Source organism: Drosophila serrata, unplaced genomic scaffold, assembly GCF_035046125.1.
Source record: "Drosophila serrata isolate PLE 108 unplaced genomic scaffold, ASM3504612v1 contig_156, whole genome shotgun sequence".
Classification (NCBI taxonomy): domain Eukaryota; kingdom Metazoa; phylum Arthropoda; class Insecta; order Diptera; family Drosophilidae; genus Drosophila; species Drosophila serrata.
The window spans coordinates 118,738-132,211 of NW_028257054.1; the positions used below are offsets into that span (position 1 = coordinate 118,738).

Below are 13,474 nucleotides of genomic sequence, written 5' to 3' on the forward strand. Positions count from 1 at the left end.
TTTGTACAAATTAATATTTATTTACAATTATTTTTATCCTTGGTACCGTTAGATTTGAAATTGGAAATTAACCCTCGCATTGAAGTTTGATCTGCCAGAGCTGCCATCTTGAACGATGTTACCACCTGGACAAAAAAAAGCTTATAGAATTTAAAATTGTATGTAACGGTATGTAACGAATGAACTTAGGAAGGAATATTTGAGAAAACTTCAGTTACAGGAATCTAAGCTCTACATTTTTAATCTATATAGAACAACGTTAACTTCCCAGACAGAATCTTAACTAAAACCTGCCATATCCGTTTTTGTGTAACCCAAAAAATAAACAAATATTTAAAACTTTGTAGTCCAATTAAATCAATAATTCAAGGAACAAGTGTGGACGGTTTCGACCGTGATTTCTTCACTTTAATTTAATTTCAAAAATAGCTCTTTGCCATATTTACCCACAAATCGTATGCAAAATGCTGGGAATGTAATGATGGCAATCATAATTTTCAGCACGCAAAGGAGAGGTGGAACTCAACGGGACATTGGTTAAACCAAGGTGTAACAAGTCTCAGCGACTCATTACACTTGTCTTGGTGGCCTGGTCAGAGCGATTTTCTTACCAGTCGGCAAGGGAGCAACCACCTTTGGCCCAGCCCCGGATAATGGCCATTTTGCATGCGTGCCTGGGTTGGGTAGCTATGGCAACATCGCTCCCACCCCTTCGGCAATTGTTTACTTGCCTTCCTTGGCGCCTTCTGGGGTGCAGCTGCAATCGATGTGTATGTGGCAGCGGGCTCAGTTTCCATTTGAATTGCGGGCCAGTGGCTTCGGAGAACAGCAGCTCTGCAAATTAGAACAGGACGATGTGCTTCCCTCATAAGGTTCCCCATTGGGTCTTCCCAATCACCTGGATTGCGCTGCTTTTCCAGCTGGGAAGCTGCTCCCTGGCGACACCAACGCCAAATCCAACGCAGGTGCCAACCCCGCACACGTTCCGCTTCCAGAATCCGATACAGTGCGTCAAGAACGAGTTCTACAACCTCAATCTCTTCGACTGTTTGCCGTGCAATGAGGCCGGAGATGGAGACGGAGGACTGGGAAAACTGCAGCCCGACAGTGAGTTCTAGTAGTATTGATCAAACAGAAAAGGAAGGCTGGTAAATGACAGACCCAGAAGAAGCAAACGGGGCAGGGAACTAAAGCTGCAAGCCATCAATAGATAATGATATTGCATTTAACCTCCAGGGAATAATCAAATTTTTGAGTCTTTTCAAACCAATGAAGTTGAGACACTAATAGGTTTTTAGTGTGAGTTTAAGAAGGGTCATCTTGGTTCTTTTTTTTTTCTTCTACTTTTCGATGTCCTTGCAATCATCAATAATTTATTGAAATTGTTATTTAACCCTGCTTAAATTAGATCAATAATATTAGTAGTTAAATACATATAGTATTACAATTAATTAATTTTATTACATTCTTTTTTTTCTGTTAAGTGAATTGCACAATATCTAAGCACTTATATTTGTATATATTTTATCATATAATATTAACCACATCACTCTATAAAGAAAGATTTAAATTCAGATTCAAAATAAAACTCTGAACAGTATCTATGCGCCGTAAGTAACTATGAGCAATAAGTAACTCTGATAAGTAAGTATCTTTGGGAAGTAACTCTGAAGAGTAAGTATCTACGACCAGTAAGTAACCACTAAGTATGTATGATCAGTTACTAACTTTGAACACAAATAAACAATGACTTGCACCTTTTGTAACACAACACATATCTGTGACTTGGCCGGCAGAAGTCACTTCGCTCCGGGGATGTTTAAACCAGTTGGGAATTATAGGAACAGATGTGCGAGATGTGTTTTGGAAAAAATTTAAGGTATTTGAATGAAACTATGAAGTTATTCTTCTACATAATTATACGAGTATATATAATATATAATATATATATATATAATTCGAAACATGGCGAATGGGTGGACTATGTATACATATATATATATATATATATATAAGATATTGGTGGGATCTATAAGATCTATAAGTCGTCCGATATTTCCCATGTCAGCTATATATATAGATATATATAGATCTTATAGATCCCACCAATATCTTATTTATATATAATATAAATGTCATGGTTAAGACTTACCGCAGTAGAGGACACGTCATTGTTTACTTCCTTCCAGTGTTGTGACCAAGAATGCTGATTCCATCCAAAGGGAGTTTCGTCCTAGTCATCCAGATGTATTGCATTGGCCACGTCATATTTTTTAGGCCGAAGGCTGATCACTTGCACTATCACTTGAGATGTTAACACTAGGTACCCCTAGGACAGACTGAGGCGCGCGGGCCCTCAGCGCCTCTATTTATAGTCCGCGAGCAGAGCAGAGAAGAGCAGAGAAGAGCAGAGCAGAGCAGAGAAGAGAATGTGAGTGCGTGGGAGAGAAGCTGTTGCCTTTAGAGATTAACATAGAGCGATTAACATAGCGAGAGTGGGGGAGAGGCAGAGAGCAGCAGCAAGCTGATATTTAATTTAACTTTAATCAGCAAGTAACTTTGAGCAGTAAGTAACTCTGAACAGTAAGTATCTATAAGCAGTAAGTAACTCTGAACAGTAAGTATCTATAATCAGCAAGTAAATATGATCAGTAAGTATCTATGAGCAGTAAGTATGTATGATCAGTTACTAACTTTGAACACTAATAAGCAATGACATGCAACTTTTGTAACACAACACATTTCTGATTCTTGGCCGGCCGCAGTCACTTCGTTCCGGGGATGTTAGAACCAGTTGGGAATCATAAGTACACGTGTGCGAAATTTGTTTTGGGACAAATTGAAGAGCAAGCTATTTAAATGAAACCATGGAGGTTATTCTTCTATATAATTTTACTGGCATATAGGTCGGAACATGGCGAATCGGTGATATGTATACATATGTACACATATGTGTATATATTGCTGGCATAGCAACGATCGGAAAATTGTAAGAAAAAAAATATAACTTTTTCAAGAAAATCGGACTAATATATAATATATGTAACTACCATAAAAAGAATCGTCAAGGGTATACAAACTTTGGCGTACCGAAGTTAGCTTCCATTCTTTTTTCGCGGATAATATGTAACTTCATTCAAGGACAGGGACAGGGACAGGATAATTATGACAACTATTCAAAAATGATTTTATAACAATCAGAAGATTAATCAAGATTTTTGTTTTATTCATCCGCTTACCAGAATTCTCCTGCAAGTGCCCAATTGGACATTTAACTATCTATGAGCGGGGCAAGACATGGCCCACTTGCGATGAGATTTGCACCCCTGACAGAAACGACAACTGCAGCACGGTGTGGCTGCCCCAGCCGCGCCCCTCAACGGCCTGTAGCTTTCGGTATCTGAACTCCACTTCCGTCATAGCTAACCAATTGCCAGTGCATCCAGTTATTTCCGGAATTATCCTCACCAAAACGAATCCATCGAACGGCGAAGGCGACTGCCAGACGTGCGAAATGGGATACAATTTCCGCTACCAGGATTTCTGCGTAGCCAGTACCCTACTTCGTCCTTACCTCCACTACAACTCCTTCTGGCAGGCCACCAGTAATCCCAGACCGGATTCCGGCTCTCCGACCCACTTTGGCGACCTTAAGTTCGTGGCCTTCTTCTGCCTGACCTTGCGGAACGACACCGCCTGCCAGCAGTTGGCCAATCTGTGCGTGCTCTCGCACTACTCGTTGGAGAAGCATTCGCCATGCAGCGCCTTCCTGCTCACCCAGGTCTCTGATGTGGTGATGAAGTATGCCCACTCCGGTGAGCAGGTTCGAGCCCTTCAGCCTTTTCTCTTCTACAAGAAGGGTCGCACCACCAAGGACTTGCTCTCAAAGACGCTCCAGCTTGCAGAGAAGAGGGAGCTACGGTTATTTAGCACCACATTTGGCCTGGATGGAAGGCTGAAGCGTTGGGGTGCATTCGACTTGGAGATGGTCAACCTCTGCCAGCGATCTGCACCATCCCTTCGTCTTGCTTTGCCGAAGCAGGATTCAGAGGTATCCTGCCAGCTGAGCCTAGAACGACTCATTGACCTGGCCACACAGCAGGCCAATGATGAGTTCCTTACAGTATACCTCAATTTTAGTAGCAACTGGCATTTTCTGCTCCACCAGTTGCCCGTGCTCATTGAGACCTTGAGTCCAGAGAATCAGGTAAGGATTAGCCCTTAGTGTATAGTAATTGTATTACTCACTTACTTCTCGCTAATATTTTCAGCGTTCCCAGCTGGAGGAATGGCAGTTGGTAAAGCGGTTCCAGATGATCTCAGCTTTACCAAGGGACAATCGGCTGCATCAGACATTGCCACGTTATGAGGATGGCCACAAGCTTCAAATGTACCACTCTCTGCACTATGTAGAGAAGCTGGAGCTGCACTACACCCTGGATAAAGATCAACCGGATAGAGTGGGCCTGCCACTCATCCGACTACGCTATCGCCACATTGAGCTGGGATCGGGCAACGTCTCTTCCTCGCAACTATATCCGTTCCGCTTAAGAGTCAGCTACGAGCAGGTCAAGCGAGGATGGGACTGGCTGGTACTGGAGATAGCCCTGCCCTTGCTCCTGTTACTCGCCTTCGTGGCTGCCGTCTTTCGTCTGCAAAACCTGCGAAGAAGGAGAAAGGCTGATCTGTGCCAAATGAGCAGCCTGATGGAGTTCCTATTGCAACTTGCTGGGAATGCCGCATACGCCCTGTTGGCCACAGCGCTCCTACTTCTCCTGGTGCAGGCCTCTAGCTCGAGCCTTTTGAAGATACTGCTCTATCCCGCCTGCCTGCTGCAGCTGCTCTTCCTGGGCGTTCAGCTGTGGCGCTCCAGTCAGCTGGAGTTGTTCCTCATTGATTGGGAACGACCTCGAAGTAGCTGCGAGGGTCAGCGCCTAAATCTGGACAGCTCCTCGCTCTGCTCTAGTGTACGCACCTTCGTCGCCGAAAGCAGTGTGTCTGCTTGGCGGGTGCTTTTCACGGCCAACGCCTGGATACGTCTGAGTGCTAGCCAGAAGTACTCCAGCCTGGGTCAGGTGTTTGTGCTCATAGCTGGCTATCACTTTCTGAATCGATTTTCCCACGGAGATCTGGGATTGCAATGCGGTTTGATAGTGGCCGTATATTTGGTCACCTATCTCCTTCAGATACTAGGACACCGCTTGTTCGTGACCAATCCCCTCCAGAAGTTCATAGACCTTTGTAGCCTGGCCAATATCTCGCTATTCTCGCTGACGGAACCTGGTTTCGGCTACTATATTCACGGGAGATCTCCACACGGCTTTGCGGATACGGATATGTCCTCGATGATCCTGCAGCTGCAGAGGACGCAGACGATGTGCGGCAGACGGGGACTACTAATGGACTCCGATAAACAGGCCTACATCATCCTGCCTCCTAGAAATCTGCAGTAAGTTTGAGCACAAACCACTGAAGTATAATGATTACTTTTACAATATATTGTTAGCATTTACCTGGAACGTTTGCTGTTGCCCTTCCAACGCAGTCTCACCGGCAGCCTGTCGCAGACGCTGCTCTATCAGAAGGACATTGTGCCCAGCATTGATGGTCAGATGGAGCGCACATCCATTGCCTATGCCAGCATCAATCGCTTCTTTTGCGCCTTCATTGATCACGTGAGTGTTGAGAAATCCTAGTATTTTAAGTATTTCTACATCCATCAGCGATTCCCATTGATATTTTCTCCTATATCTTGCAGGCCATCAAGGATATGGACTACATTATCAAGGAGAAATCTATTCTGGAACAACTACTCAATTGCGAAATCGAAAACTATATCACAGAAAGTAAGTAACCGCCTTGGGACGTCACATTTTCCACGCATTTAACATTTTTTGTTCCAGACAAAGGTACCTTCTACATTGACGATTCGTATAGCTTCTCCCGGGTACTCCTTCTGGGCAACCATGTGCACATATTTGTGATGGAGCTGCTCCTGCTGCTCTCCCTCTTTCTGATCACCTCAAGCTTGTTGATTGCAGGTGCTGCAGCTTGTGTTTTTAATATGGTGGGATCATTAGTTGAATCTATACAGAGTTAATTAATATTAAGATTTTGATTTAATTTTAGTTACTTCGCCATGTGTTCCGCCTCTGGGTGCGTCGCAATGTCTCCCGCAAGACCCTCATCGACGAAAGATTTCTCTTGTAGCCCCCGGGCGAGGAGCAGTATCTGCGGGAGGACGGATTCTTTGCAATTTAAATGAGAGAGAGCGCCCTTGAAGGTTGTTGCCATTTGTTTTTATTGGTTTTTCATATTCCACTCGAGATAGTAAGTAGTACATCAATATACAGTGGTTAATCTTTAGTTATCGTAAAACTTACGCCTAAAACAGATAAAATAATTTCCATAGTTTCACATTTAACACACACAAGCATGCGCAGATGCTATGCATGATCTGATCGATCTACCTTTGCTCGCCTTAAATTTCTTTAGCTCTTTGTATCTCTTCGTTAGGATAGCACATATACATTGTAGAAACACTTATGCGTCGCTATGTTTATAATTTCATTAATATGTTTTCCCGCTTATCGTCGCTATTGTGGCATCGTTAGGAGTAGTAGCCGTTCGGTTTACCATCTAGTTTAGTTATATATTTCGTAGTAGTAGTTGTCCAGTGTGTGTGGATTCTGTTGCGTTGAAAACATGTATGAAAATATCGATCATAGCGCGGATTTGGTTTTACTTTAGTTCTGATCTCCACGACATTAGCATATATATGTTTCGTAATTATGTATACTACATGTATTGATCAATATGTACATCTGCCTACGCCTATGCTGTATGCCATAACGTCAAACGTACAACATTCAAACATTTATGCATTATTTTTCATGCTTATCCGTAACTTTTAGGGCTTTGATTCATCTGCGGAACCTACGACGATCATAGAATGCAGCTACTAACTTATGTCAAGTGTCTTCTTAATTGGTATACGAATGTATGCTGTTCTGGGGATGGGGACAGGGATGATTTGCGGTCAATAAATACATATATCGTAATTGTCGAAATTCGAAATAAATGTAGATCTGCGCGACACAGTGTATGCGGTCTAATGGTAGTAATTATAATATTAATGAATAGTTGTTAATTTGATCATCTTATTGTTTTTCGCTATCACAAAAGTAAATACAACTCCAACAGAGGCAAATGGGGGTCAGAACGGGGCTCTATCCCAAATACTAATCAATGAAATAAAGATGCGACCATTTCACTCGAACTCGAACACTTACAGGCTAGATTTAATCTCTACTGGTTCTCTCTACTCTCAAAGGTATACATTATAGTTATTCATATATTTATATCAATGTTTATGGATATTCAACACTTAGAGTTTAGCCTAAACATATCTCGTTCCGAAGTGGGGACTCAGTAGTTTACTCCATTGTACGTAAAAATAAAATCATATCAAATGACTTGCTGCTTGGCTTTAATATTTACAAGTGCGATTCTCAGAGGACACACCGCTGCTTGGGTGGAGCTATAGCCTTATAGCCTTTTTGGGAGAAGCTTACGTGGCTCGAACTGTCACTACACTCACCACGGAGAAGGAAGCAAAGGAGTAGAATTTGGATATGTAGTTTTTAAATGGATGGAAGTCGACGGGTCATTTACAGTCCAAAGGCGGCGGCGTAAGCGTGCAAAAGCTGGAGTACATAGTCGGCGCTCTCCTGGATAACATTGCTGCCTAGGCTGTGCGGACGCTGCGGCCTCTCAAAATCTAACTCCTCCAAAATTCCAGGCAACTGCTCCTCCTGGCGACGTTGCTCTTCCGACCCCGGCTGCTCTCCACCGCCGCTTGCGCCTCTTTCGCCGGGCATCAGTTCGTTCTATTCAAGCGTTCTACGCGGTCGCTTCGCCGGCAAGCAGGCTCCATCACTGTCACCGCCCAGCGATGCTGAGCCGCAGCTCTTGCGACCATTCTCAATGGGCGACGGCGTGCCAGTCGCATTTGCATGGGCCGCCAGGGCCGGCGAATTGGAGGTGGAATTTCCCACTTGCTTGTTTGTTAGCTTGGTGCCCTCGAAATGCGGCAACCATTTGGCCAGCTGCTCCTCAAAGAAGTTCTCCAAGTATTTGGCATTGGAGTACGTTTTTGTGTCCTCCTGGCCGAAAATTCGGTTGTTAGTAGGGATAGGAAGCAAGGCAGAGACATTTGCAACTCTCACCTGATAGAAGAGGTATGTATTGGAGAAAATCAAACGCACGTCGGACACAAAGCCGGCAATGTCCTTGTAGTGGTTGGGACTGGAGGGATCCAGACGGGTACGAATTACATCCAGCGACATCGGGCTGTAATAATCGGAGTTTAATTATAATTAAGGGACAAGCTGCGGTTTAACATGAAACCTACTTGGACACAATCTCGTAGTAGGATGTATTGGCCGGCGACTCCGGCTCCCGGAAGTTGAGACTCTGCTCGTATTGGCAGTACAGTTCCAGACAAATGCGCTGCAAAATGCGAAGCTCCAGGGCGCTCAGCTCGCCCGGTGATGTCTTCTCGCCCTCGGTCTTGGTCAGTTCTTTTAGGTTGACGCACAGCAGGCACTGCCAGCTCTCGCTCTCGTCCGGCAGCGAGCTAATCGCGGGTATGTGACAATTCTGGTGGAAAACCTTCGGACACTTGTCGCAGCACATCAGCTCGCCTCCGTCCAGGCAGACGGCGCACCAGTCCTCGTTGGGATCATCTTTTTGTTCGTTTTTATTATTAACTGACATTCATTAGTTTTTTTGTTGCATTTCGGGTGTGTGTGTGTTTGTGTATGTGTGTTGTGTGTGTGTGGTGTGGTGTGGTGTGGTGTGGTGTATGGTTTATGCATTGTTGTTGTTTATTGAGTTTAATTTGTTTTTATTTTTAAGTGTATTCAAGTGTTTGTTTGGCATTTTGATTCAATTGTTAGTAGTTTATACGTGTGTCGTTCCGTTTATTTTGCGCGTTTTGATATGATTTTATTTTGGGAAACAAGTTTATTTTCGGAATATGTTTGAAAATAGAAATAAAGAGAGAGCAAAGTTATAAGAATTTTAGAATTTGATGTTCGGTAAGCCAACAATCAAACAAAAAAAAACTAAAGGCAATGACGACGCGTTCCCCACCACAAACAAATCTCAAGATAACTTTTTTAACCTTCACCAAAGACTGAAGCTAAAGCGGATTCATGGCTGATGGAACAACATAAAATCAGGTAACAAGCAGGTAACCACCACCACCACCATCACTTTAAAGATTTGATTCAGAAGCCAGATGGAGCAACTACAATGCTACAACATACATACACGCACGCACAGCGGGCTCTGGACACCTTTGACGGCATTGTACTCACCTTCCTGCGTGTTGGACAGATCCGTAGAGCTGTGGACCTGCGGCGAAGTGGTCTTGGTGCGACCCTCTGGTAACACCTGCACCCCATTCGAGTCCAGCTTGGCTATGGTGGCAATTAGATCGTTGATCGAATCGTCGCGCACCTTATCAATGGGTTCGGTGAAGTCCTTGGTGTTCTATATGGAAAATGAGATATTGGTAACTAAAATATATGCAACTGGGCAGTTATTTTGAATAGCTCACCTCATGGGTACTGGGACTGGGGGTCTTTGGATTCGTCGAGGTGACGTTCGAAAGTATCGAGACGGCTGGCCCCAATCCTAGGGCGGCTGCGTTCAACTGTGCACTGGAGGAGGAGGACCCGTTACCGTGGCCCTGGTGATGACCCGCACCGCCGCCCCCCAGGCTGGGCGGGGTGCTGTTCTTGAGCGTATTTGGAGATTTCAATGAGATTTTAAAATTTTCCGATGTCTGGCGGCCATTCGCAAATGGTAAAAGGGGACCCTGCTGCGAACACACTGTAATTAAAAGAAAATAAATAAAATGTAAGGAGGTATCGATCTAAAAAATTAGAGTTTGACTAGCTTATGCGTTAATTTGATTTGATTTTGTGGAACAATATGGTTATGACATGATATGAAATTATAGAAATTTACAAAATGATTAACGCTTTGTAAGATAAATACATCTCTTTTTTACTCTAAGAACAGATCGATAAATAATTTCATAAAATTAAAACCTTAAACTTGAATAAAGAACGTTATGGTCGAGTACTAGAAACTCGAGTTCTGTAGAAAGAATAGAAAGTGAATTGGGTTAAATGGACCCATTTAAATTACTCACTGTTTGACTGTTGAGCGGATTGCGGTATGTGCCACTTGGCCAGGCTGTGCATGCCCCCGCCACCTCCTAGCTGCGGCGAGGTCTGCGGTGGGCCGGTATTAAAGCCAGCCTGGCTCCCATGAAACCCCAACGACTGCAACGAAAAAAAAAAAGATAAAGGGAGACAACAAAATGTTAAAGATCCCTTTAGAATGCACCGGCGAATTTCGATGAGGAATACTCACATTCTGCATGGGATTTGGCATCATTTGGGGGCGCTGCAGTGCGCCCGGAGAGGGTATCTGTCCGCCGCCACCTCCCGCCGCTCCGGCCATGGCCGCTGCGGCCGCCGCCTGCTGGGCGTGGCTGGCCATGCGCTGGTACTGCGATTGGAAACGCGCATTGCTGCTCATGAAATTGGCGTCCCGGGGCCCGCCTCCCGGACCACCGCCCTGCGAGAAACCCTGTTGGCCGGGCATGAAATGCGGCCGCATTTGGGGGCCCATCTGCTGGTGGGCCGGCGATGGTGCTCCCTGCGGTCCGCCCGGATAGCTGGGCGGGCCATTAAATGCCATGTGGGCGTTGGGGCTCTGAGCCGCCTGGTTGTTCAACAGCCCCCGCAGGCTGATGTCTGGAAGCGCAAGAACCGTAAATTAATGTTCCACCTTGTCTTCTTGGACTCTGGACTCCGCCCTCGGCACTTACCCATATTCTGTGGATGCGTGGAGGAGCTCACGTGCGGCTGGCCATGTCGCTGCATGCCCACTGGCGGCATTCCCCCGAAGCGAACTGCAATGGAGGCAAGGAAATCTATTAAAAAGCTGTACGGAAAATTATAACAGCAACTGCCCGCCAGAGGGTATAGTTTTTCTGGGAAATACCACTAAACAGCTGACATACTACTTCATAATTTCCAGAATGGAAGAGGATAACATATATTAAATACCTCAAAATAACTTAATTATGTGTAAATGATAGGGAGAGTTACAAAACAAAAGAATTATGAATAATAATAAAAAGTAGGAAACTTTAATCTAACACGGAGAAGATAAGGATGATAGAGATTAAAGGATCGAACCGGAAATCACTCATTACATACCTAAAATGTTTGATTTTTTTAAGTAAATAAATAGCGAAATTTCTATATGACAAATTATTCGACAAAACAATGTTTAAAATACTAATAACTAAGGAAAAATAACATTAATTTTAATTCGGAAAGTCTTCATATGTTAGTTTTTATTAGGTTAATAAGACTGCAAGCTCAATTTAAAAATAGTTTCTGCCTGATAAGGCTAGATTAAGACGGATTAAGACGTTGGAAAGTATGCCACTAGTGTACAAGTATGACTCATTCAGAATTTGCTTAGTTATCCCAGCTATAACACATAGTGCTTAAATCTCAAGTATAGATAAGAAAAACTTATAAAGATTTATCTTTGCTAAAATACAAATCTATTTTCGGTAGACCTTTCTAAACCTTCTCTCTTAGGAAAACTATACACATACATATGTACATACAAAGACTAACTAAACGATAATAAATGAGAAATAATAAATAAATTTCGGTTCCTACCCTTACCTGGCCCATCGCCCGGAAAAGAGCGACTCATGGACAGATTGTTAAACTGCTGCTGGGCGGCGTTGGTGTACAGCGGCGGTCCATTCTGCGGTCCAAAGTTGACGGGAGGACCGTTCGGTGAGAGGCCTGCGGGCATTCCGGGCGGAAGTCCCGGGCGCAGGGGCGGTGCCATATTCGGACTGGGCGGCTGGCGCGGCGGTGGTTGAGGTGTGCCATTCGGTGAGGGGGTCGGCGGATAGGGCTTGCCATCCACAATGATGATGCCCAGCTGCGAGATGACCTTTTGCAGATCCGACACCTGGTTGAGTTGCACCTGTATGCGCACTGGGATCTCTGGATTGGGTATATCTGCCCGCTGACACTTGAGCTTCTGCAGGTGGCGCACCAACGACTTCTTGCTAGAGAGGATGGCAAAGTCACTGCCCTTCTCCAGGGCATTCTGCATGAAGTCGATGCAGTGGTCTGTGTTGTCGGACAACAGCTGCAACGTCTCTTTTTTCTCTACCAGCACCTTGAGTTTGCTGTCGCAAACCTCGTTCAATCGCATGATGAGTTGCTTTCCACGGGTATTCACCGTATTGGTGATCTTCACCGCCATGGCGGTGATCTCCTTGATGAGATCCTTCTTCTTGTCGTGGATAAGCTGCTGCCGGTCGTCAATTACCTTGGTGGCCGAGGAGAGCAGGAAGCGCTTGTAGTTGATCTCGGAGACGAGAGTGGATAGTGCCTGGCGTGACTCCGTGGCAATCTCGTGGGCAAACTTGTACTTGTGATCCCGATGATCGCTTAGCTGACAGTCACGGCAGGTGAGCTTGTCGCAGGTCTCGCAGAAGAGCGATAGTTTCTCCTGCGGATGCAGCTGACACATGTGCAGTTTGTCCACCCCAGCAGCTCCGGCCAGCTGCTCGTTGTTAGCCTCATCTTTGGGCTTAATCGTGTGATCCTTGGTGATCTTGAGGCGCTGGTGTGCCTGCACACAACTGTCGCAGATGTACTCCGAGCAGTCTACGCACCACGATGTGGCCACTGCTCCATCGGAGCAGCTACTGCACTGGATGCTCGCCGCCGCCGATGTCTTTTGGCCCTCCCCAGCCAGTCCCAGGCCACCTGCACCTTCGCCGCTCTCGCCAGCGGCACATTGTTCGATAAGGAACTGATTGTCCACAATGAACTCGTTCTGCGAGGCATTGTCACATACGGGACAGTGGATCAATGGCGGGAGGGAGCGGTCCAGCTCCGAGAATTTTGTGCTCACGCACTGTGCACAGGCCACATGGAGACATTCCAGCAGCTTGGGTCTGTCGTTGGATCCGAGGAGCTGAGCACAGTAGACGCACTTGAAAAGTGCGAACTTGGCGGATGCCGATGAGTTGGACTCCGACTAAAACGATAGAGAGAAAGGAAAACCTTAGTCAAATGTTTAATATTAAATTTATAATTAAAGTCCAGAGAGTAAGTGTGAAGTCTCCCTAAAAATGTTTTATTTAATAGATTTATTCAATTGTGATGTCAGAATCTATTCCTAGTGCAACCGTTTGCTTAAAAACCAACCATGTTGCGAAATAATTAAGTCCATTAAGACTGTAGCGTAAGCTGTGGGTTGTTAATTTCAAAAAATGTGCCAGCAGATTTATTTTTATAAAGATTAGATTATAAAGCCTACCTAATTAAATATTTATTCCCCAGAA

At 44.8% G+C, this 13,474-nt stretch overlaps 2 protein-coding genes and 1 long non-coding RNA gene across 8 annotated transcripts in view; 1 reads left to right on the forward strand and 2 right to left on the reverse strand.

Annotated features, from left to right (window-relative positions):
* Window positions 1-2,250, reverse strand: LOC147644557 (uncharacterized). Its single transcript, XR_015270233.1, has 2 exons — window positions 2,153-2,250; window positions 1-125 (listed from the first exon to the last, which is right to left on the reverse strand). It is a non-coding gene; the product is annotated as an uncharacterized LOC147644557 (long non-coding RNA).
* Window positions 779-7,475, forward strand: LOC110177258 (meckelin). The gene is made up of 7 exons (XM_020943909.2): window positions 779-1,107; window positions 3,243-4,207; window positions 4,272-5,449; window positions 5,507-5,675; window positions 5,759-5,846; window positions 5,904-6,067; window positions 6,130-7,475. Exons 1-7 carry the CDS (start codon window positions 855-857, stop codon window positions 6,208-6,210), a joined length of 2,898 nt encoding a protein of 965 aa, XP_020799568.2. The 5' UTR covers window positions 779-854; the 3' UTR covers window positions 6,211-7,475.
* The window catches only part of bon (tripartite motif-containing protein bonus), a 20,477-nt gene continuing 13,280 nt past the window's right edge, over window positions 6,278-13,474 (reverse strand). Inside the window, exons 2-10 of one of the 6 annotated variants that reach the window (XM_086826169.1) lie at window positions 11,787-13,167; window positions 10,910-10,993; window positions 10,450-10,835; window positions 10,226-10,358; window positions 9,626-9,900; window positions 9,384-9,558; window positions 8,414-8,771; window positions 8,229-8,352; window positions 6,278-8,165 (exon numbers count right to left, since the gene is read on the reverse strand). In XM_086826169.1, the coding sequence (XP_086682295.1) occupies window positions 7,890-8,165; window positions 8,229-8,352; window positions 8,414-8,771; window positions 9,384-9,558; window positions 9,626-9,900; window positions 10,226-10,358; window positions 10,450-10,835; window positions 10,910-10,993; window positions 11,787-13,167 (3,192 nt within the window). In that variant the 3' untranslated portion in view covers window positions 6,278-7,889. Of the gene's footprint in view, window positions 8,166-8,228; window positions 8,353-8,413; window positions 8,772-9,383; window positions 9,559-9,625; window positions 9,901-10,225; window positions 10,359-10,449; window positions 10,836-10,909; window positions 10,994-11,780; window positions 13,168-13,474 lie in introns of all 6 variants that reach the window. The other 5 variants (XM_020943869.2, XM_020943868.2, XM_020943867.2 and 2 more) reach the window with 5 other exon arrangements.